We start from the raw sequence: 26017 nt of genomic DNA, 5'->3' as shown, positions 1-26017 counted from the left end.
TATTTATGCTCATATTTTGATATTATGTTGGTATTCTTAAAGAGACTCCACAAACTTATGTTTTGATCCTCCCACCAATAAGACTTCTAGAGTCATGCATTACTAATAATCTACAAGGAAAAGACTCATTTTGTAACTGTTCAAAAATTTCAAGGATTCTACATTGAAAGTCCCTCAGTAATTATTGCTGTAGTCGTATGTCACTACCAGCCATTTATTAATGAGCCTAGGGAGAAGTGTATTCAACTAAAAGGTATATAAAACCACTACAAAGGAACCACGCTACTTGGTTATGCAAGCAAACATTTTTGTTGTTGTTGTTGCTGTTGTTACTCTCTTTTTAAACTTGTTTTTCTAAACCAGCATACACTGTGTTAGATATTCTTGTGATATTTTCAAGATGTGTGATCACATTTTCACTAAATCTCCCACCCTCTGTTACACCTGCTCCTTCCATGTAGCACTCCCAAATATTTTCCCTCTTTCACTTCTCATGGGTCTTCCCCCACACACACACACTCTTTATTACCTAATATTACCCCCTCTTAGTCTCCTTCAAGAACTATTTTTAAGCTTTATCTACATGTCTATATACTTTTTTTTATGAACTCTTCTAGATTTCTTTGATACAACTTCTCCTCCCAAGTTCCTAGATCTTCAGGGTGTTGGACACTATTGCCAGCATCCTGGAGTTGGGTCATCTTCATGCTGATTAACAGCTGTATGTGCTCAAGTTTGGCTGGCATCTTTTGGGAGAATCCATGGCAGTCCCTCCTAAGAGTGGTTATGCTGAATGTTCTCAATTTAACTTCCACCAAAGCCAGCATTCTGTTGACCAGGCTCTTAAAAACACTGCAATCTCAAAAAAAAAAAAAAAAAAAAAATGGCATATAAAGGTGTGTAAAAAATTTGTGGAAAATGCCTCAATGTAATAACTACAATAAAATTGAACTCCCAATTCCCTAAACATTACCATTAGCACTGGTGGGTGACCACGTTTCTCGTCTTTCTATTATTATTCTAACAAGGCTAGTGGTTTTGGAAGCGACCATCCAAGAATGATTAGCACTTTGTTTTGGGTAGGGTAGCACATCATGGTAGGGAAATTTGGCAAAGCCAAGCCTGTCTTCATATGGCTGGTAAACTAAAAAGAGGGTCCCACTGTCTACTTTGAATATATGGCCAACATAACTTGGGGACCTCCCTGTAGGACCAACCTCTTGAAGGTTCTACTCTCTCTCCCTCTTCCAGTATACTATGAGTATGGATCAAGATTTTACCATATGACCTTAGACAGTTTTAAGTTCCAAACTATAGAAATGATTCCTCAACTTCTGTCTAATGAAATTCAGAGGATGAGCTTTCTTAGGACAGTTATTACTTTTTAAAAACCTGGGCTTCACATCCAGATTGAATGTGGAATATTGATGTATCTCTTGTGGCCATGGCCTGGAGTCCTGTGTTTGGACTGCCACACAGCTGTGGCTATAATATTAATGGTAGAAATAACAGTGGTAGTAGATGATCTCAGCTGCTTACACTTTGTCAGATCTGGTCTAGAACTTCATCTGTATTTCCAAATTTAATTGGCAAATAAAATGGTTTTACTCTCACATTACTGCAGAGCCTAGTGGGGAAAAACAAATAGGAAATGCTGAGTCAGGCCTGGGGAAAACAGTGTTCAGGATAGGCATGAACTCACAGGTTGGTCAGAAAACAGAATATGATAATGTAGGGAAACTCTGGGGACAGAGCCCTCGATACCAGTTCCTTTGCCTTGGTCATATGGTGAGAATTTTTAGCAGAACCACTGCATTGTTATTATGAGATAATTAAATATATCTAAACACATAATATATTCAAATTCACATACCATTTGTGTATTTGATTTTGTATTTGTTTGAACTGATATATTTAAGCTACATTTACAGAAAAGATGAACTATATCCATTATAACAAATAAATACAGCCATAATAGAGTAGGTCTTCTCACTGGCTATCTTCTGAAGAAAGTACTTTGTGACAGAAACCACAAACAGGGCACACATTGGAGAAGAAAATAAAAGTGAGGCACGTGTTGGTCTTTTGTTTGGGATAGAATGTTTGGATATTTGGCTAGAAGAAGTGGGAGAAGAGTGGCTTAGGAGATAGACCCCAGTGATGGATACAATAGAAAAACAAACCCTGCCTAGAGAAAAAGCACAAAGCAAAGAAGTGGGAGAAGATGAGGATGGAAAGTCCAGGGTGAAGCATCAGGATGCTGTGATTGGCTTGTTGTAGGGATGGAGAGCTATTTATCAAATGCTGCAGTTTGAGGTTATTAAGGTGCCACTCTTGTGAAGGGATACATCAGGTTTTAGAGACTATGAGGAGCTTGACTTGGCATACATTGAGTTTCAGATGCTTTCTAACCATCCCTGGAGAAGTGGACAATAGCTGATAGATTTGTGATCCTATAGTCAAGATCTTAAATACAATATGGTTGGGGCCAGGAGGGTCTTCGGGTCTCACAGTGGCCTGAATTGACTGCGGAATAGATGAGACCAGAGTCTCAAGGATGTTCCAAATGATGGGTGATCAGATTCTCAGAGAATGCCCAGAAAGGTGGATGATGTCCAGAGGGTAACAGCACCGGTACGTGCCCATGGTGGTCAGATGGAAACAGTTGGTAATGAGTTTTTCTTCAAATGAGATGTTACTTTGAAAAGAGGGCAAAGTTCTGACTTTTTCACAAGTGGTGTCAGGGAAAGCAGTGCTTCAGAAAAGTCGAGAGCGGAGTAGAGAGCAGCAGCAAATGCCCCAGATAGTCACGTGGAGCAATGGAAACATTTGGTAATAAGTTTTTCTTAAAATGAGATATTACTTTGAAAAGAGGGCAAAGCTCTAAATTTTTCATAACTGCAGCCCTGGAATCTGTTATTGCAAGAATAGACATATTTCAAGAAAAGTGAAATTAAGCCAAAGGCATGGTGATTTCCATGTCTCACTTTTGGTCCAAGAATGTGGAGAGTTTGTTTGTTTTGTTTCTTCTTCTGAATTTTCCAAAATAAGCCATCAAGCCAAGACTAACTTATTAACTGCCCAGGATTAGGTCTCTTCACATTTTATTTACATCAGGCATGTTCAAAAAATATAAAGGTATTAAAATAATATTTAGTATGATAGGAAAATAAAATGTGTTATAATTCTAGCCGCTCGAATTGTGCAGGCAAATCCATGCAGGCTGTCTGCCCGCCCGCCCTTTTGCTCATCTCCCCTGGGTGAAGCAGCTAGTGTGAGGCTTCTTTGCACTTGACAGGTCGGTTTCCATGCATAAATCTAGCACTTAAGGATGTCAGGAGGAGGGGCCTCCTAGGGCTCTGCTTTGCACACTGTAAAGTGAGCACGGAAAACATCAGAGGATGCTCCAGGTAGCATGAAATGTGTTTTGCCAAACTTGTATTTCATTTTTGTATTTCCGTAACAGTTGGGAGGGTCTAAATACCGAGGGGGGAGAACTAGATCATGATTCTGTTTGTTTCTTTAGTGTGATTCTACTTTAAACATGTCCACGAATACTGCTCTCCACAGACCTCCTTCCTAGTCTAAATTTCTCTCCTCTTTGCTACTGACATAGTATGTTTTTGCTGAAGGAAATGTTTCTGAAATAGCAACCTGAAGTGACACGTATAAAAACTATGACAGAGTGACACTAACAACCAGCGAGCTGTTTCTGTAATTTATGAAGAAAAGTTAAAGTACACTACATATTAACAAACAACAGAGAAATCCTTTTGAAGCCCATGTAAATAAGCAACCATATCAAGAAATAAGGCTTTTTTTTTTTTTTTAAACAGCAGCAGTATTGTGGTACATGTATTTCACGGTTGGCAATTAAATAGATGTGGTAAGTCTCTACCCTCACCACATAAAAAGACTTGCTGGCAGGGTTCTGTGGCAAGTCAGGGTGTTTTCATTGGCGTGAAGTCTCTAGGGCAGTGGTTCTCAACCTGTGGGTCGAGACCCTTTGGGTTGAATGGCCCTTTCACGGAGGTTGCTTATTAGATATCCTGCATACCAGATATTTACATTACGATTCATCACAGAAGCAAAATTACAGTTATGAAGTAGCAACAAAATAATTTTATGGTTGGGGTCACCACAGCATGAGGAACTGTATTAAAGAGTCACAGGATTAGAAAGGCTGAGAACCATCGCTCTCGGGTCTCTCTGAACGTCTTAGACTGCTGTTCTGTCTTAGAAACAGCTGTTTGAACTGCCCTTGCTGATCGGTCCTGTTCTGGATATCTAAGTGTTAGCTTCTTCCAGGACATTTACTGGCAGAATCCTTGTGAACAATTTGCTCTAAAACTAAGAGCACATGGGTTAGTTGTTTCTTTGTCTTACTTATTTGTAAACTGTTTTTAAATTCTTATATATATGAAAACTTTCTTACATATTAGGAGGTATCAAACAAGGATGAGGTAAGGAAGGAAACCAGCCTGAATGACCTAACCGGAAGTGTGTGGGCGTTGATTTCATTTCTCCATCTCTTGGTTGTACAGTCTCCTGCCTTTTTCCCACTATCAATCAGCAGAACAATGGAGAGGCCAAGGATGCCATCCTTTCCTCATTTTCAGGCCCTCTTCCCTTTCATCTCTAAAAAGGTAGAAAGTGGGTAGTGTGGGGGTGGAGCTAACAATGTGGGCGGAGCTAGTGAAGTGGGTGGAGCTGCTCTGCAGCCTCTGCTCAGCTGGTTGGCCTGTGAGGAGTGCAGAATTTGCTTCCTACCCCTCTATCCCAGCTTCCTTCTCTGCTTGGTGTAGAGAGATGGTGTGATCGTGGCGAAGTGAGAGAGAAGATTTGTATTGTTATTGTTACTCTCTTATTCTATGGAAGAGCAAAGGTTGGCCCTAGCTGGTCAGCCTAAGGCTCCCCTTCTACACTTGTTACAGCCTCCCAAAGCAGGGGTTGCTAGTTCTGTGGTGGATACTCCAGGACATGCTTTGCTGAACACATGGGCAGCGATCAAAGCTGTGACCAAGTCTTGAGATCTGCAATAGAATGAGAAAACAGTGCCGGAAGTGTGCATCATCCATGTTGGCCAGTAGTGATAGAAAGGAATGTTGTTTTCTTCGAATTTTATGTTTGGACCCAAGATTCTGATGAGACACAGGGTGCATACACCCTGTCAGATGGGTGGGCTATCTGAAGGAATCAGTGGCCTATTTACAATTCTCCTGTTAGGTCGATTCTGTGTTTATTCCAAAGGTTTATTGTGATAATAAAATATAATTATATGATATTATAAGAAATTATTATTCTTTGGAAAAAGTTAAAATACTATACATTATAAATTGGTTATGGAGGTGCCAAGAAAAGCTTTAAAAACTGACTATATATTCCTTGTATACTTTCTAAGTGGGATTTTTTTTTCTTCTTAGCATAAATGATTGCAAACAGAAAGCATATTGGTTCCTGAATTTCAGATATTAAAAATGCAGTATTATCATAAAGAACAAAAGTATCCCCAACCCCCAGCCCAAGCTCATCAATCCCAGTAGACATTCTTAAGACAGAGACGTTAGGGAGCAGATGAAATGGCCCTGACTTGAAGCATTATAAAGAAGCTACTGGGTCCTTAGCGCTTCCTTTTGTATGGCACTGACTATTTGGAGCCTGGATGTGTCACTGTGTTAGCCCCTAGTAGACAGCTCAGCCACCACTTCCTTTGTTGAGGAGACTTGAATCAGGCAGGTAGTCTGGATATGTGCAAAAAGATAGGGACATACTGTCTAGAATAAGATTTCTGCTTGTTGCCTTTCTGAACATAATCTAGACTACAGTTTCTGCTATTTGGACTCTAAGTGCAGACGCTCTTCACAGATTGTGGCAAAGATTTCCTCTACTCCGTGTGTCTTACCTCATACCTTATCTTTCTAATACTGGGGGTGCAAGCTATTTCTTTACGATGCCTAGTACCAAACTTGGAGCACCTTTCATCCAGGAGGTCACTGAAGACGTCACATGGGATAAATGACAGACAGTACAGGCAGCTGACTTCCAGCTCTCCTGGGGTGGTGCGTGGTCCCCACCTCTCCTGTCACTGCCTCCCTTTGAAATGAGATGCTGCCTTTCTTACAACCTGAAGAGCATACAAACCTGACCTGTAAACTTCTCCTTTTAGGATCCACCTACTTCCGTTTCCCTCGGGCTGAGAATGGAGGAGATGATCTTTAACTTGGCAGACACACATCTGTTTTTCAATGACCTGGAAGTAAGTTCTAATTGTTTTGCATACACTTCATGGAACATATCTGAAGATTAGTGATCGGTTCTGAAATAATGATTGGCTGTTGCTCTTTTAAACATATAATTGGAATATTGAGACAAAGTGCTTATAAGGCAATGTGGTTCCCCTTTGTGGTATTTATTACATTTTAAAGTTGGATCCTACATGATTAAAATTTGATGACAAGATTCCTAAGTATCACATGTGATTCTCAGAGGCTGCCTGTGCTGTCCCTACCCGTCCCTTCCGGTGCTTTTCTGTCCAATCTGATTGTTGGGAGCCGGTTTGCATCAGACCTTTAGTATTTGGGCTGCTAGGACTTCTCATCTCTTAACAGCAGCTGGTTTTATTGGGGGAAACATCCCTAAGATGGCTGGCTGACTATGAATGGACGGCGACAGACACAATCTTAACTGCATTCTTAACAAAGAAGGGCATTGTTCTCACCTATCTCCATTATGACAGAACACGGCTCTCACTCCGCTGCCCTCCTCCTTCACAGGGACAGTTGTTTATTTAACTCTCACTGCTAAGCAAGCTTGTGGTGGGGCTGCCAACAGCCATTAATCATCAAGTTGTTGCTTTGCTAGGCTTTATAAACGTATGTTATTTCAGACAGGAGAAGAATCTCAAAGATTCAAATAGAACTTTTACTGATCAAAGTTAATTGGCAGCAATTGGCCTTTAAATATTTCCTGATGTTTCCCTTCTCAAAATCAAGCAAAATGCACCTTATTTAATGGAGGAGCCAAAATCACTTGAAAAATGCCAGTGTGTGACAGATCTTAAATGCGGTTTGCTCAACATCTGTCCTGTATTTTGATTTCTTTTCATCTGCAATGAAACAACTCGCAGGCGAATTGGCAGCTTCCAGTCCAATAAAATGATTTAAATGCACTTATTCCTTGGAGATATGGTTATTTTTATATGTAGAAGTAAAGTGCAGTTTTTATTTTTGAATTTTTAAGTGTTTGCTTTCCTCAAGGAAAAGACATGTAATGCATTATGGTTTGTTTTTTTTTAAATGGGGGAAATTCTCTCTGAGTGACAACTTCAGAATTACCCTTATAGAAGCTGCATAATCAATACTTATTTTCAAAACTTGTTTCTGATTTGTGGTCGCATTTTACTTTGTGAGAAGGCGACACAAAAATTCCATATTTTACTAGCCTATTAAAATTCTTTACCTGGATTTCCATTTGTCCCGAAGGACACAGGCTAGGCTGATATTTTATGCTCAATGCACCCATGTCCATCTTATTGCTGTCCATCAGTATTTGTAACATCCATCAAGATGTGACAAGCAATACTTTGTTACGGATTGAAAATTCTGGCTTGTTGAAAATGTCAAAGACTGTGACAAAAAGTGTGAAGAAAGTAATAATTTATGATATAATTTATTATGACTTTTTTTAATAAAAGCTTCCAAACTTGACTTTGATTTGATGCAGGTTTTTTTTAATTTGTTCAATTTACATTATTTCCATTGAAATACAAAGAGAGACTGAAATGGCCCTCAAATACCTTAAAAGCGCATTCTAGAGATTCTAATTTAAGAATGTGGATGATGAAAACATTTTTTTTTTTTTTTTTTTTTTTTTTTTTGGTTTTTCGAGACAGGGTTTCTCTGTGTAGCTTTGCGGCGCCTTTCCTGGAGCTCACTTGGTAGCCCAGGCTGGCCTCGAACTCACAGAGATCCGCCTGGCTCTGCCTCCCGAGTGCTGGGATTAAAGGCGTGCGCCACCACCGCCCGGCAATGAAAACATTTTAAATGGTCTTTGAAGCAATTGAAATGGCAGAATCTATTATTGCGTCCATGTTATTTCTTATTAGATGTAAAGAGCAAAAGAGAATGAATATATAATTCAACCACATACATAAAATGATAATGGAAGTATTTTTAGGGTCCAGACCTGATGCAAGTAGCTTTTATGTCGTTTTACTCAAGAATAACATAAATATAACCACAAAAGTCGCTGTGAAAGATTCATTTCGCCTGTCTTTGGAAATTATTTTCTCTAGATTTGTGTAGCATTTTAAAATAAATTGGTTCTTACACTTTTGCAGACTTAACTTTTATAAGATTTTTAATTCAACAAACCTGGTATTGGTCACTGCAAACACATGTTTCTTTGACTATAAAGAGTAAAAAATAAGAAAACCAAAATTATCTTCTCAAGCAACAGTAATGGGCAAGCGCCAGATTTCACACACCCATTACAGTGTGTGTTGGCAAGTGACCCAGACATTTTAGCGCACTTAGACTACAGAATTTAGCTTTTGACCATCTGTGATACAAGGGATTTTAAGGAGTTTGACAATCTCTTGTTGGGCATGGAATATCATCCCTGAACTCAACTCTGGTTAGTGACATTTACCTTTGCTTCCTTCTAAGATCTTAGCCTTTGGACAGCTGCCCTCCACACATTCTGTTTAGCTCATACTTGCTTAATAAGACAAAATGTGGGGGACATCCAGTGATGTGTGTTGTATCCTCAAAGAATGTGCATGCAGTGACTAGTAGGGTATGATTTTAAAGATTTAGAGTACAACTTTTAAAGGAATTCATAAGTATCATCATGAACTTTAAAGAATAAAGGAGATAGTAATCCTATTTAGTTTCTAAAGTCTTGCCATCTCAGTGGCTTTTTAATTTAAAATATTGAAATCCACATTAATCCCATTGATGCATCAGGAAAGTAAATTTAAAAGAAAGGGTTTTGTTTCTTTGCGTCATTAAATTGTATGATATGTTGAGGAACAAGAACGATAGGAAGACAACATGATCACGGGGTGTGATAATTTCCCTCACCAAGACAGGCTGAAATATTAGGTACAAAGCACACCTCTGACACCCTGCTTCCCCCCTCAACAGACGCCTCACATATCACTTTACAGAAAGTCCCTACTTGCAATCTGACGGTGCTTATATAGAAGGGTTTTTTCTGGAAATGACACTATGAACCAGAATGTCTTTCATCTTACTAAGAATGTATGACTTTCTAACTAAATAGAGAAAAAAAAGTTCTTTCTGTTGGAGTTGTACCCACAAGCTCTCTGCAAACAGTGACAGCAGCAGTAACACTGGGGCTAAGCCATGTCCTGTGGGCTCCCCTGCTGGAGCTCTCCACATTTAAAAGGTGAAGATGCTATGGCTAAATAGAAACTCGGCATTCAGTTTGCCTTGAGCTTTCTCTTAGTGCTGTGTAATACCCACTGTCATGGGGGCTGTCAGACTAATGCATAGACTCAGTGTGGTGGCCCTCTGGAGGAGTAGGCAGAAACTGTCTTCATGTGTTACCCATGGGCAGATGAAGGCTGGGAGGTCATAGAAACCCTCCCCCATGTCTATGGACACAGCATGTGAGGTCATTACCCCAAGCTATTCATCTATGGAAGTTCCCTGGTGCACTGTTTAGTTGGATGTCCAGGTTGGAATTTTTGTCAACCTGATGTAAGCCATGGTTGTCTAAGAAGAAGGAGCTTAATTGAGAAAATGCCTCCAGAAGATTGGCCCAAGGGCAAGTCTGTGGAACATTTTCTTGATTATGACTGACATGGGAGAGCTCAGCTGGCTGGACCTGGTGCCATCCCTGCGCAAGTGGTCCTGGGTTATATAACAAAGCAGGTTGAGCAAACCATGGGGAGCAAGTCAGTAAGCAGCACCCCTCCGTGGTCTCTGCTTCAGTTTCTGCCTTGAGTTCCTGCCATGACTTCCCTCAGTGATGGAGTGTGACCTGGGAGTTGTAAATTGTAGGAAATAAACTCTTTCTCCCTCCAAGTTACTTTTGGTCATTGTGTTTATAACAGCAATAGAAACTTACCTAAGACAGATGTGACAGGCTGGTTGACTTTCTGTTGTACACATGCCTAGCACAAAAACTTTGACTCTTGTCTAGGTCAGTTTGTCTAGAGTCTGGTTTTCTTTAATACCTATACTTATAGCCCTTGCTGTCACCCTCTTTTTTAAATAAAAGAAAACATAGAGGCTCTGGCCTCACTAGGGTCTGGGTTTGACACATCAAATGCCAATGTGAGGAACTTGTGGATAGTGTTTGGAAACACTAGAGGGTACCATGGAGATTTGTCTTGTAAAGAAATGTGTGTCTGCCTTGGTTTAACTCAGCTTTTAAATGTGGTGTAAGTTTTATTATTCTAAAACTCAGGTTAGGTAGCAATTATCATAATATATCTTATTTAGACATTTATTATTATCTGGGAAAAAGATCTTTCTTCAAACTGTCAGTCATGCCAGTGTTGAGTGATTTCAAACGATGCATGCTGTGCTGGTCTAGCATGTGCCTCCAAAAGCATGAAACACAGAAGCTGACTTTTTTGAGTTTGAGAAATATGATTCAACCTAGAAAGCACTTTTTCCCCTATCAATAGAAGCTCTGGTACTCAGCAACCAGCCTTGTGGATGCTGGGAGCCTTGGTTTTTAGTAGCCAGGGAAAGGGGGCTTCTTAGGTGCCCATGAGGAAGGCATGAAGAAAGGAGCCAAGCTAGTTTTTGTGGTTAGTCAGTCCACAAGCCCCAAGTAACTGCAGGAAAATGTGTGGGCAGGTCAAGTGATACACCCCAAACTTGAAGGCCCCACACACTGCACACAAATACATACGTACAACTTGTCATTTTCAACTCTGTACATAGACTTTGGGATCTGCAGATAAATGTAAGGAACTACATTGTTTTAACCCTGGTAAAATCCTTTATGATAGTCTTGTCCATGTTGATTATTAAAGTTTTGTTAGGTTGAATTCCTGTGTGTAGTCTTAGAATGAAGCACTGATTCTTGTTTCCTTCTCCAGTGAGATTAATTGGTCTAGTCCATGTCTCTAGTTAAGAGTAACATAAACACTCTCAGTTTAGGGGAGGATTTTATGTTTTGTAATCAACAAATGATTGTTAACACAATGAATTGTATTGAATTTGTTTTACTTATTTATAACTAATGGACAACAAGAAGCTTTTATGTTATCCATTATTCTTACTAAAATATTATTGTTCTTTTTGTTTTGTTTTTGTTTTTCAAGACAGGGTTTCTTTGTGTAGCCTGTCCTGGAACTCACTCTGTAGACCAGGCTGGCCTTGAACTAACAGAGACCCACCTGCCTCTGCCGCACAAGTGCTGGGATTAAAGGCGTGTACCACCACTGCCAAGCATTATTTTATTGTTCTTATTTATTCATAATTTCTTGTAAGATTATTATCTTTATTTTACCTCAAATTTAAAATAGAAATATGATGCTATATTCAAACGCTTCGATAATTTGATGTTCATTTAAAAAAAATTAAGAGTCAACATGAACAGTGGTTAATATAAGAGTTGTTTACTGGGCTAAAGATGCAGAGGGCTTGTCTACCATGAATGAGTCCATTGGTTCGAGCCCCAGCACTGCAGAATGAGATGGAGGGAGAGGGGACAAGGTGATAACATTTGTGGGAGGGGAACCCGGAAGTGAATCAGGAAGCAGCTGCAATGGTCAGGTGAGAAAACATTCTGAGAGAAGCATGGTAAGCTCAGTGGCCTGGTGGCAGGAAGGAGGCAAGACAACCATGTGGCTGGGACAGACAGGCACCGTCCATGGGGCCTCACAGATTATGGTTTAGTGGGAAGCCACTGGAGACTTGTAAACATGAACTTGATAGAATAGCATCATACTTTTAAAAGAGGAAAAATCAGTCTTCCTATCAAATGAAGAATGGAGGCAGAGTGCAGTGGAACCAATTAGAAACATTTGCAGTCAAAGGGGATGGTCTACCAGGGCCGAGGCTGTCACAGTTCCAACCCAGTGGGAAGTCATGAGATTTATGGTACATCTTGGTGGAGGTGCTGCTGGGAGCTGCCAGTGGCGAGGGCACAGACTCTCAAGGGCTGCTGGGATGTTCATTTGTTTTGTTTTCTAACCTGAATCTTAGTAGTGTGGGTCTATAATCTAAGGAAGAGGAAGATTAGATCTGGAAGGTAAAGGGTGTGAGGGTGTGGCAGGGGTGGTGTGGAGTCATGTCTCCTGTGGAAATTTAACTACCTGGTCAGCACGCATGTCAAGAGTTGGCAGCAAGACTTACAGGTTTCTCAGCAGAGAGAGGCACATTTGAAGGTATAGTTTGGGAAATTATGAAAGTCATGAGGACCAGGTGGTTTGTCCCATAGGGAGGAAAAAGCGTAAATTGAGAAAGGTGCCAAAGACTGAGTCTTAGGCACCCTGCTGGTTCCAAACAGGAGCTCCAAAGAAAACTGAAAGGAATAGCCAGTGAGACAAGCAGGAATTTAGGGCATCAAAAGACCTTTGGAATCATGATTCAAGAACTTTCAAGAAGAGGAGGTGTTACTATGTCACAGGTTGCCAGAGGTAGAAGATGAGCACAGAGTGGTCCTGGTGTGACCGGGATGTTAGCTGCTGCTGTCACGTGCTGTCTGGGGTAGAAGATGAGCACAGAGTGGTCCTGGTGTGACTGGGATGTTGGCTGCTGGTGGGTCTGATCAGCACTATTTCAGTTCAGCTTGTCTACATAGCCAGACTGCAAACCCTCGAGGGCTGGTTCTTCCTCTGCCTCTCATGTGCTTGCTTGGATGAGAAGCGAGCCATCCTGCCAGCACACTGTCCAGCATCTACGTGGGTGCTGAGGATTTGCCCTCTAATTCTCACAAGGGTTTTTACCCACTGCACCATCTCACCATCCTCCAACCTAGGTTTTAAGTAAAGGTAGTTAGGAACACTTGGGTCTTCATGGGAATGATGCAGGACAAAGGAATAGGATGTAGTAAAGGAAGGGGGATATGTCCAGAGGACCAGTCCCAAGACCGAGCTTAGGGAAGGAAGAGTTAAGTCCCCACAGGCACAGCTGGAGGCAGGATTCAGCAAAGATAAGAGAGGGTCTTTCTTGTTTAAAAAAAAAATTCTTACTACACCATTCTATGGTTTTTATTTTTGTGTCCTTCTCTGTAATCCAGTAGGAAATCCCGTGAGGCCAGAGACTATTGGCTATCCATACTTGAGTGCTAAGCAATTTATACAAGATTCCTTACATACAAGGCTCTCTTTATTTTCCTTCCAAAATTTTCTGCCAGTGAGGACTAGTATTGCGTGTGTGGTACCAGAAACTCACGGTATCAGGCATAGCAGGTAATCCCTCTGAAATGTAACCACATCCACAGCCCAGCACCACTCTATAACCTGAAAGGCTAAATTTTAAAAGCAAATGAAGATTCATCACAATCTTCAAAACAATTAACATTATCCAAAATCTTAAACTTTGAAATTATCCTTTTAAAAGTCCTATCAAAAAATCTTACTGTCAAAACTTAATTTATGTAGGAAGAGGTATGATGCCCAATGATAACCGGCATGGTTCTCGTTTAAGGTTTAAAAAGAAAAGAAGGTATGCATACAAAAATAAGAAAAAAAGGATTTCATTTGTTAAAATATGAGAGATAAATAATTTCTATATAACTGGTTTGTTTCTGGATAGTAGAATGACAGATGGTGGAATGACGTCATCTACCACAAGGCTCTTCCCCCTGCTGTACCACTGCCAGCAAAATGTTTTTTCCACCTGACTCTGTCTCCCAAATGCTAGGATCAAAGGTGGGCATCACCCCTGCCCGGCTGTTTGCTTTTTAAATCTTATTTCCTGTAGTTAACAGTTATTATTATTAACACATTAGTGAAACAAATTAATAGAATTCATTAGATATTTCCACCCATGCATACAACATACAGGGAATGTGTTCACCCATTCTTTTTTAGACTTCACCTTCTCCTCCTGGCATTGCAATATATTCTGTGATAATATTGAATATCATCATGACTCTGCTCACTTCTACTCCAAGACCTTGCTCATAAACCTATGGTTTATCTTATAGTTTTAGAGGTACAGAGCCTGAATTTATTCACTCAGGAGGCCATCCTATACCTTAAGACCTTCCTACCTATCAGACTTATAAGAAGGTTATACACTTCTTAGGGTTCACGAGAGGGCTGTAGGAACTGATACCTGCAAAACACATACATTGGGGCTTGGCACCCAGGAACACTAAAGAAGTCATAGGTGCTATTGTCTATTTTTTTCATGCAGAACACTGGGCTAGGCACTTGAGGCTAAGGGGGAGAAATAGAAGTTATTAACAAAGGGGCTAGAAATGAAGGGTGTGCACCATACATGCTTTGCTGCCTAAAAATATCATATTGAATTCTAAGGAAACCATACCAGATATACCAAAAGCACTGCCCGTGGTCGGTCCGCAAGTACCACTTACTCTCGGCACACCACTGAGTCCTTCTCTTGCTCCAGCCGCGTACATAGCCTCCATCACAGTTGCGTGGGGAGGCTGGTGTACTGTGAGCAGTTCAATAGCTACTGTAGCTGGATTTCCTCATCATAATGAAGATCTTGTCTTCATGGGAAAGGATGTGTTTCTTCGTGTGGGCAGACAAGTTCTCCGGCACATGTTGTCTTCAGAATTCATGTCTTGAAGGGTGGCTTGTGGAATTTGCTGGCAGTGGTATGGCAGGGAGAAGAGCCTCGTGGTAGATGACGTCATGTAGTCAGGCAGACAGCCCTCCGTCTGGGTGTAGTGTTGGGACAGAAGGCCCAGTGGGCTGGCTGGCTCAAGCTGCCAATGAGATGGGCGGGAGGGAGGGCTTCAGACTTCGGGGAATGCCTTCTCAGGACAGTCAAATAACATGGACTTTGATTCTCCACCAACACCATGAGTCCAAGCTTTGCACTATCTGCAGTTTATACATGTGGATGACTGAAGCAGGATGAATTTGCCCAAAACCACTTGATTAAGTAAAGGGAAAGGTGACATGGAACCCCAGGTTTCTTTTTCAAATAGGTTTGCACCAATCTGTGTGGTAGATCACCAGGGTTACCCCAGGGGGAAGAGAAAGCATGGCAGGTTGGAGAGCTGTTTGGAAACCAGCTGTAGCATTTATAGGTACATGCAAGCTCAGTAGGTAGGAATCCTAATTACTACCCTGCCTGACCAATGATGCAGCGACCCCAAGAGAATGAGCTAGCCTTGGAAGAAAGATCCTGTGTTCAAGTTGGAAGTTTTGGATATGCAAGGCATTCATGACATGTTCAGCAAGCAGTGTGATGCACAGATCTAAGGCTCAGCAGAGAGTACCAGACAGGAAGTATCACCCATGAAGGTGTTTGCAGTGTCCCAGAAATGGCACAGTGGAGGGGAAAAGAGAATTCTTTCCAGGGAAGGTGCCTGCCCACAATTCTAGTTTGTCAACACAGAATCTGAATGTATTGAGAAAATTCCTGATTCAGGAACTCAAACGACACAGTCAGGCTAATTGGTCACTCTAGGAATCAATTAGTGTACGAGGCTGTAGCTAACCTGCCAGTGAGGGACTAGTTCTACTGTGCCATGCTCCTGATTCTGTCGAGTGGGGCCACAGAAGGTGGGGTGCAAAACCTGGGGACAAAGAGAATGCTTAGAGAGGGAGATGCAGCTGTGCCCCCCCCTTTCCCACTGTGTTACCTTCACACTGTGGACTGACAAGCCCCCGGAGAGCAACAGGGGTGGGGTGGAGTCCCACAGTCCTGACTGGGCACTGGACACAGCGCAGTTCTCAAGAGGGGAGTTCTGACTGCTCTTGGGGAGAAAGATGACTTTTTCATCAGTGAGCTGCACTAAGGTCAGTTTGTTTCAAAATTCTGCAAAATTGTCTTGTTAGTCTCGCCGAAATCCAGTTTCTAGTTTAGACTTTTGATTCTGACAGGTGCTGGATGTCCATCAGTCTATGAGGAGCACGGGCACTTTGGAAAACCAGAGTGAACTCCACTGCCCCCCCAGGGAGTTGGAGTAATAGAAAAAGGAATGCAGTCTCTCTCTCTCTCTCTCTCTCTCTCTCTCTCTCTCTCTCTCTCTCTCTCTCTCTCTCTCTCCCCCTTTTTCTTTCTTAATATTGAATAGCACAAGAGAAGGCCTGTAACTCCAACTTCCAACAAATGTGTTTAAGCTGTGTCCCTGGGGGCTTCTCCCATTTCACTGTGGCTACAATGGAGTCTCTATGTGGGCCCCACTCAGTATTCTAACAGTGTCTCCAACGGGGGCTTTCTAACTCCTCAATTCTTCTCCCTGTTCATCGGCAGCTACTCTTTTGTGAGCAGGTGGAGGGCTGGGACCTGGGGAGAGGATGTTGCTTTTGAACAGTGTTCTTGTGTCAACTCCTGCTGCCTCTTTGGACATAACTAACCAAGAATTGCCTTCTGAAGGGGCCTATTTTCGCAAAGTTAAAGGAAACATGTGTCTAAGACACCATCCCTTTTAGAGTTTTATGCCTCTGTTAGTAAGCCTTACTGGACTTGAAGACAAGGGTTTCTTTAAACAGTAACTAAAAGGAGCTTGGAAACTAATCATTGAAGACAACGTGTTAGCATGTATGAAGAGCATGCCAAGGATTCATGAAATATAAATCATTTTCATGTAGTAACCAGAATATTTACTTGTAAATATTGGATAAATTATTTAAATTATAGGGGATTAAGATGAATAGCTCATACTTGCAATCATATTTCCAGCCAAAGGGTTGTAAGCAGAAGCCACCCTCTTAAAGTGGCCAATGCCTTCTGGAAACTGTCAAGACATACTTTTCAAAAAATGCAGGGGAGATTTTAAAGTTTTATCCAGGTTGAAGTAAGGAACTAATTCTGTGGCACTGCCATTAGGAATAACGATTAAACAGATGAAGACACTCCACTCTCCAGGAGTTTATAACGTGGTAGGGTTGGGGCTGAGGGTGCAGATAAGGCCTGTGTGTGTACTGAGAAAGACCACTCAGGGGGAGCAGGAAGAAGCAGTGTGGAAAGGAGTGGGCTTTAGAAATGAGGGTTGCAAGCTGAGGTATACAGTGAGCAAAACCAGATAGCTGGGTGGTTGTTAGCCACTGGAAATATCTACAAAAGAGGGGCGATGGATGAATGTCCCGTGTCCGGCCATGGACATTACAGTCATCATCTATTTCAGCCTTAGTTATCTTCAATACTCCAAATTAAGAAGAATCAACTTGTTTGCCATGCTGCTAGCCATTGCTTGGCTAAAAGAAACACAGAGTATGCACAAAACGAATGCTACATTCAAAAGACACAGTGGGCATAGTGGACAGCCTGTAATCCCAGCACTCAGGGTGGAGAGGCAAGGGGATAGAGATTTCTAGGCCAATCTAGGTTATTAAAGAGAGCTTGTCTCAAAAAAAAACCCATTATAGAAATCATCATGAAGCTGGGCAGTGGTGGTGCACACCTTTAATCCCAGCACTTGGGAGGCAGAGACAGGCAGATCTCTGTGAGTTCGAGGCCAGCCTGGGCTACCAAGTGAGTTCCAGGAAAGGCGCAAAGCTACACAGAGAAACCCTGTCTCGAAAAACCAAAAAATAAAAGAGAGACAGAGAAGAAGAAAGAAAGAAATCATCATGATAACTTAGTGGTAGATCACACACAAGGCCCTGGGTTCACTCTCCTGTGCTAGGCAACCACACACACACAGAGGCACATGCACAGACAGACAGACCAAAACAGACAGAGACAGAGAGTAATATAGGTGATAATTGATATTATAGATGTTGTCACATATTACTGAAGGATGGGAAGAATTCATCCTAACTAGGATTTACCTGCTTGTTTGCCCATGTCCTCTGAAATGTAAGCTTTATAACAACCACAAGCAATTTGGGGTCAATGGAGGAGTGAGGAGGAGGGTACAGCATGATGAAAGATGCTTACCAGTAATCATTTCTGACATGTGGATGGGGAGTTAGCTTCTTTTATACATTTTCCATGAATTTTCTGTGTAGGCTTATATCGTTTTACAATCAGACAGTAATTTCATTTTCGCAAACTTTTATATACTAATGGTGGCATACAGTAACTTTATCAGTTAGCTTCTGGTTGGGTCTACTTTCCTAACTCAACCTTGCCAATCACCTGGAAGGTTATGTTCAGTGATATCCACATGCTTGGTCCATGGTTAAGAAATACATAGGGAGAAAAAAATATGAGAAAAATGCTGTGTTCCTCCACAGATATTATTATATGGTGGGGCACCCCAAAGATATCTGCAAATGTCTTGTTATTGTCTGCTAAATGCAGAGTTTAGGAAGACTAAGAAGAACACACGATAGGGTCTCATCCATAGCTGGTGCTCAAGAATGGCAGTGACTGTTGTTCAAAGGGTGAGTTACCCAGAGAACCTCAGAACTGCAGAAAGAGACCAATACAAGCTCAGCTGAGGACTAGGAGGAAAGAGGGCAGAGAAAGAAAGCATCGTAACAAAATGTAGACGAGCCTGTCGTCAGGGGAAGGAGGGAACTGAAAGTGGTGGGCAGGGCATTCCTGACTGCCCAGGAGGGACAGGGTTATGCTGGGAAGCTTCGGGTCATCCAAAGGTCCGGCTGCGTTGGAATACACTATTTTTAAATTTAATTTTTCTGATGCACCCACTGACTGAAACAGAAACAGAAGTATAGTGCATTGCTCCCCTCACCCCCCAAGACTGTGTTCTGCACGGACAACGTGAAGGTGCAGCACAGAATGGGTCCAAAGAAGGGTTATGCAAGCATCCCAGCACATTCCCTGGTGGAAAGCCATAGCGGCAACCGCGTTTCTCTTCAGCCGTTCTCCATTTCTATACAGATGAACCACCAGGGGTAGCATGTTACTTGTTTGTGTGTGGCTGGGATATAAATAGGCGGCTTTAGTCATGACTAATAGCATGCAGAAAAGAGATAAATAAGTGAATTCAGAATGTGTCCTATATGTACTCTAGTGATACTGGCATGGCTCACATAGAGTATGTATAAAAAGTCATGCTTTAATTGATACATAATACAGTATTTTCCCTAATAACGTAAATACCCAAACATATCTGTGGCTCTAATTCTGGAGAATGGGAAAATGAGTATGAACAAAGTTTGTCCTCAGTTTTCCTTTCAGGCTTTCAAGGGTTTGGGGCTCATGGGGCTCCTCATACTGGTGGGAATGGACCTGCTGGGGCAGGCAGCTCTCACCAAGTCCAAACGGAGCGTGAATCCTTTACCCTCATCTAAAGACAGTATCTTCTAACAGGAGGCCCAGGCAGACTGGCGTGGGGTGGTGGGTCTCCAAGCCCACTGGTACTTGGAAGAGCAGATACTTTATGAGAATCCCCTCAGAGGGCCTCCCCGCCCTCAGGGTTCACTGACGAGAGGTGATGACGGGACCCTTCCGGCAACTCACAGGGAACCTTTTTCCCCTTTCAAGTGCCTGTGTCCGGTTCTGCATATTTTTCTTCCTGGAGTCAGTAATAATTCCATGGCAGAGAACACTAGTTTAGGAATACTGTGTAAATCAGTTGACTAAGGGTACCCCGAGAGCCTCCTTATTCTGAACCACACAGTCCTTTAGACACAATTGAGTGTTTCTTACCACTATAAGCTTCTCTGGCTGGATAAGCTAACCGAAGTTGATAAACTAGCCTCTCTTCAACTTTCAAACTTCAAACTTAAGCCTCACCCAATGAAAAGAAGGAAAATTACACGAGAATATTTCTTTAACAATTGTATTGACATATGGTTTGCCGTTAAAGGTGAATCTATGGCCATGAAGAGTGAATATGGCAATTTGCATTTGTTGCAAAGAACTAGAAAGCCTATCAACTTGCTGTAGGGAAAAGAATGCTCTCTTTAAAACGTCACCTATTGTAGTTTTCAGCTTACTATTTTGTGTATAAACAAAGCAAAAATGTCCTGTGTAAATTAAAGTGTCCCCTGAAACACTTTGTGGATAAATTCATATGGGGCTCGTTTTCCTCAGGTGGCAACAGGGGTAAAAAGGAAGTGACTACAGAAGGGGATAAAAGGTCCCCTGGCCTGGGTGTTTTTCCAGACTCTGCCAGCAAGGCTGCAGCGTAAAGAATGAGTCTTATGAGAAAGTGATTATTCACAGCAAGCCTTGAGTCGCTGTCACTGTGAAAAATTCTTCTCTCCTCCATACTCTCAGCAGGAATAATAGATCTAAAAGAAAGGAAACAGGAGTTACAAAGAACACTGTCTGCTGCCAGTGACAAATTATGTGTGCAAAAATGATGGGCAAGGCCATCGCAAATCGACAAATCGGTTCTGCAGTAAATCAAAGGCTTGCCCTGAAGAGTGCCTGTGAGCTGACGTTCAGCAGTGGTATTTTCATTAAATGTGCACTGAGTTCTCTGGTTGTAATGTTGTTGATAATCATTATTTTTTACTTTAACTTGGCCTTTCAGTCTTTCATCATCACAGTTTAAATTACATAATATAGTGTAAAATGCATGCAATAGTGAATGATAAAATTGCATGTTATAATTTGACATCAACTCAAACACTAACTCATCACCGTACATTATAAAATGCCACAGCCTCTTATATTAATTAAATAATAAACAAGCTGTGTATGGTTATCAGCCTTTACATACAACTTCAGTGCTGTAGGCAGAACACACTGAAACACCTTGTGCTATTACACAAAACAGATTAAACCATCAAGGGTGTGGAGCCCAGAAGCCGAACACAAACTTAGCATGTTTGAAGTCCCCCCAAATTAATAAAAGATGGATCTTGCACCAAATTGTAAACATTCATTGAACTTTTAAAGAAAAAATATTTAAGTATTGATATCATTAGATCAAATGTGGCTGTATCATAACTGTCAATTAGATTAATCCATTAACATTAGAGACATAGCATGAAAATATTTTAAATAAGCCCACTTTGTCTTAAAAGTTTATTTTCAATTCTTTCTGGCTTATATTAAGCAAGACTTTTCACCCTAAGGTTGAGAGTGTGGATAAAGACAGATAGGTTTAATATAATCATGCGGTAAAGGAAGTATTCATGGTGAGAAGGAAGTCCAAACCAAGAGAGACTTACATGTCGTATTTATTAAGACTATGCCTCCAAAAAGTCATGATCTTTGCACGATCCCTGTGTGACTTGGAAAGCCACACGCTGAAGTATTATTAAATTGACATCCTATTTTAATTAGCATATTTTAAGGGGATTAATATAAAAATATTAAAATTTTGAAATGTTTCCCATTTTCTAGTTATTAATAAGCATGGGTGTGCTGGCAGATTTTTTTTGGATATTTTAATGATCATTAATATCTGTCCCAGTTGCAGCATACACCTAGCATACAGCTTAAATGCTCAACTTATCTTTTTCCTTAACTTGCCATCTGTAGGCACTTTCAGTAAATACCTTAATCTCTATGTATTTTATGGCTATTAGTATAAACAGATTGAGAACAAAATAGCAAACAGCTTACCTTTGTTAAAACTGCTATAAATCAAATCTTGGGTTTCTAATACAAGAATCTAGGTCTCCTTCATAATGTAAACATGATTGGAACAAAATTCCCCTCTCACTTAGGTAAGTCCCAAAGGATACATTTGATAAATACAGTCAACTGCTGTTTTAAAAGTGAGAAACAATAGCAACAGAATGAGTGTCTTTCTACAGACTCAATAATGAATATTGCAGCAGCTATTTCCAGTTTCTGAGACTTGAAGTCTATTTGTTTTCTCATTGGCTTGTGCAGTTCCGTCATCATATTCCTATCAAAACAGATAGTGGATATCAAAATAGTGATTTCAAATATGCACTGAGGCCAATGGTATGCTGGGCAGATCATTTAGAGCAGGAATTTAAAGATCTGTTTCCTGGGTTTGTTTTAATTCTGTAGCTTGCATGTCCCCAAATTCTCAAACATGGAGGTAAGTTTCAAAAGTCCCTTGTTCTTCATTGCCACTCCCCTAGCTGTAGGTCACATCCCAGGAAGCTTTGCAGAGGGACATCAGGAAGCTATGGCTATCACTGGTGTGCCCAGATAGATGACAGGTAGGTCCAACCAGCCAGTGCCAGTGAAGGGGCTTTGGATGTCATGTCTTCCGTGTCTCCAGGCACTGGGCTTGTTCTGTGGCACCAAGTTAGGGAAGTACAGGTAACCCTAGCGTCCCTTGTGTCTACTTGGATGTGCTAAGGGCTTGGGCACATGTCTGGAAAGCCTTCAGGATTGACTTAGTATCTCTAAATACACATCTCACCTGGGCACACTCCTTTTCACAGATGGGAGGAGGCAAGGAAGAAGCTGGATCCTGTAAATTAACTTCTAGAGTGTAGGAGCTCAACCAGAGAAGCTGGACTTACATACCAAATCTAATCATGAGCTAATTAGAAGCGGGGTCCTTCATCTCTTCCACCTGTGAAGGGCTTGTTTCAGGGCCCCCTCTTTCCCTCCTTGGACTTTCTGATTCATAGATGTTCTTGGGAGAGCAGACGTCTGGGGTATGCATTTTACCGCCTTTCTCCAAAGAAGTTATCAAAATATCCAAGGAGTCAGAAGTTGCTCCCCAAAGTCACCATGGAATAATCACTCGATGAAAACTTGTCACTGGAATACGAACACACTGGTCCCCCTGGAAGGCCACTGTATGATTCAGACTTTCTATGGAGACCGTTGTGAGCAGATCTGCAGGGGTCTTGTTTTGTGGGGTTGCTTGTTCAGTTGCTTTTTAAAGTTAAGCACTACATTTGGGGAGATCAGCTTGATGACCATTGGTGTGGGCTCGTCTCTAATGCACTGCACTACGTAACACACGGAGTTTCATGTTAAGAAACGTGAGGACTACTTTTCAGCAGCTTAGAGGTGACGAAGGTCTTGAGCGCGTGTCCATATTGTTCTGTAAGGAGTTCCTATCTATGAATGGCATTGTCTGATGGAATGTAAGAGGGGGTACAGAAGCCAGGGGTTGTTTCCTCAGTCTTGGCCGTTCCCAGCAGGTCTCGGCAGGTATCGCTGGTGCCAAGACATAGTGACTGACCCATGGGACTGCAGAGATGGCTCAGCAGTTAAGACAACTTGTGGTCCTTGTAGACAATGCTGGTTCGGTTCCCAGGCTCCACACGGCAGCTCACAACCATCTGTAATCTTAGGTCCAGGGGATCTGGTGCCCTCTTCTGATCATTGCAGATACCAGGCACACTTGTGGTGCCCATACACACTTGCAGGCAAGACTCAGACACATAAAAGCAAAATAAATATTTTCTCTAAAAGAGGCAGTAACAAAAGCTAGCCATCCCATGACTTCTTCCATTTTCATTCTGGACAGGAAGGTATTGAAACAATTAGAAGGCAAGACAGTTGTCTGTTTTCTCATGGTAAGTTTGGATGACTGACAAACGCAATGGGGGTCGTAAGAATGTGGGCAGGGTAACTCGACTTCTCTAAAGACACACTTCTAACATTCTCATGTTGTTTCCATCTATAATGCCTCAGCATCTTCTTTGAGCCTCTGTTTATTCAAGGGCTTCAGATTTACTCCAAGTTTGTGTTTCCAGGTTCATGGTCAGAGGTAGAGAGCATCAGTGTGCTGCCCGTGACGTCCATCTACTTGGCACTGAGAATAAGGCCCATTGTAACTGTCTTAATTCTCTTTATTAATTTTCCTAAACTAGCTTGAATCGTGTGGTGTACTTTTACATAATTATGGTACAAGCAAAAGGCTTGGGGGAAAGAACAACCACTACAGTATCAAAGCAGAATAAATATTTGCAGAAATATTCTGCCATAAGTTAATATTTTGCATAAGGGGCCCTGTACAGAATCTGAGTTATTCCCGGGGCTTGATCCAAAAGAACAAGGCTGTGGCCCACCCCTAGACACCCAGAGATGATGACGGATCAGAAAAAGGTCAGCTGGAGATGCCATGCCAAGAATAAGACAGAAGGGACCAAAAAGGCAGAAAAACAGTGCCGCAAAGTCCTGAAAGCAAAAGCCCGTCTGCCGATGACTTTGAGTTTCTAACTCACATGGCGCTCTGCCAACTCCCCGCCCCCTGAGCTGTGTTCTGCAGCCTGGTGTGTTGGCTGGTTCCCCAGCCGTCCATGTGAGCATTTTACAGCCTAGCTCTGTGAGTGTTAGAGGGCTACAGACTGAGGGCCAGCAGTGCATGCAGCTTGCTTGTTTTATTTCTCTTCGTCCTCTGTGAATCATAGTGAAGGAGAGTATGGAAGGAGACATTTGGGTCCTGGTTGTTAGTGTTCATCTGAAAGACAAGACGGAAGTCTATCAGGTTAGTTAAGAGCTCATGGGCCCATCCCCACACCTAGACAACTACTATCTGCCCCATCTGCTCCTGCTGTTGAGACTGTAGCTTAACCTGTGTCCCAGGCCTTCATCTTTTTCCCACTCACAGTGTGCTGGTGTCAATGTGACATGCTAAAGCCACACTCTTCACCACACACACTCATGCTCTGTATGCACTTTGTCACCTGGTAAAGACCTAGTAACAGTGTGTGAATGAGTCCCTTTCAAGGCAATCAAGTCTCCTCTGACATGTCAATCATTTAAGGACCGGTGTTGACGTAAAGGGTTGGAGCTCACACTGGATGATGGAGGCTGCACACCCAAGCTCTTGGCTAGAAGAAACCAACAGGCACATACCCTGGGCCTATTTGTTACGGGCAGTGGAGGACACACTTCCCAGCTGGAGTCCCCTAAGCAACTGACAAGCCACAAAGAGCCCTGGTCCAAACTGACAGTGGCAATCCAATGTCTGTGTCCCATAAACTTGGGGAAGCCTGGAAAGGTGATGTGAGTTGGAGTCCTAGGGCCCTGAGCTTCTCAGAGTCCGCATTTCCCATCTATAAATTAGGTTAGAACTAAAAGCTCTTGAACCTTCTCCCACAAGCACAAGCAAACGGCCTCCCTGCCTTCTCAGGAACTCCACAAGAAATGGAAGTCAAGTAATCCTTATCCAAAATGTTTGGGACCAAAAGCACTCGGGAGTTTTTAAGTTTTTCAAATTATAGAATATTTGTGTGTACAGAGTAAGATAACTTGGGAATGTGACCCAATAGAAAATGTACTATTATTTCATGTGCACCCATTATACTTAGCCCAAAGGCAATGATAGGCAGTATTTCGTCTGTGTTTTGACTGTGGACTCATTGCCTGAGAAGTATAGAATTTCCCACATGTGGCATCTTGGTTCAGAAAGTTTAAGATTGTGGGACATTTTGGATTGTTTTTTAACTAGGGGTGATCAACCTGCAGAGGAATTATCTCTTAACGAAGAGGTTTGGCGTTAATGGGAAGGAGGGGTCTGCAAGGCACACAAAAGGTTAAGGCAGAACACTCTGGTAACCAAGTATGGAGGAGCAGTCAATGAATGGTGCTTCAACACTTCTGGACCGGGAGGGACCACCCTAGGATAGGAAGTGGCTGTGCTTGAGGGATGTTGAAATTTAGTAATTACTGTTACATTTTCTTAGCAAAAGACAATCGCAGCTTTGCACTGGCCCCTATCTTCCTCAGGATTGTTAGCCATTTGGCTCTACATGTGACTGGTCAGATTAAAATGTTAGTTATGGGCTGGCAAAATGTGTCAGCAGGTAAAGACCCTTGCTGCCAGGCCTAGTGACCTGAGTTTGATCTCTGGGGCCCACATGATGGAAGGAGAGAACTGACTCCAACAAGTTGTCCTCTGACCTCTACACATGTGCTGTGGCCTGTATCCACACACATATATCACACACACAATAAAAGTGCATTTAAAAGTGGTTTTAAATGTTCTAATTCTATATTCTGCTATCCAGCTGTTTTTCCCTTATGCAAAGTTTCTAGCTTAAAAGTCCTCAGCATAAATAACATTTCCCCCCTTACATATGATCTATTTCCAACTCTACACCGATTCTGTGTAGATTTGGGGATCC

General features: G+C 41.9%; 1 protein-coding gene across 8 annotated transcripts in view; it reads left to right on the top strand.

Moving 5' to 3' along the window:
* Eya1 (EYA transcriptional coactivator and phosphatase 1) overlaps positions 1-26017 on the top strand; it is a 151899-nt gene that overhangs the window by 104869 nt on the left and 21013 nt on the right. For all 8 annotated transcript variants that reach the window (XM_028864604.2, XM_028864598.2, XM_028864599.2 and 5 more), the window contains one exon: positions 6167-6256. In XM_028864604.2, coding sequence (XP_028720437.1) covers positions 6167-6256 — 90 coding nt within the window. The remainder of the gene's footprint in view (positions 1-6166; positions 6257-26017) is intronic.

Source organism: Peromyscus leucopus, chromosome 5, assembly GCF_004664715.2.
Source record: "Peromyscus leucopus breed LL Stock chromosome 5, UCI_PerLeu_2.1, whole genome shotgun sequence".
Lineage (NCBI taxonomy): Eukaryota > Metazoa > Chordata > Mammalia > Rodentia > Cricetidae > Peromyscus > Peromyscus leucopus.
This window is presented reverse-complemented; position numbering and strand designations above follow the sequence as displayed.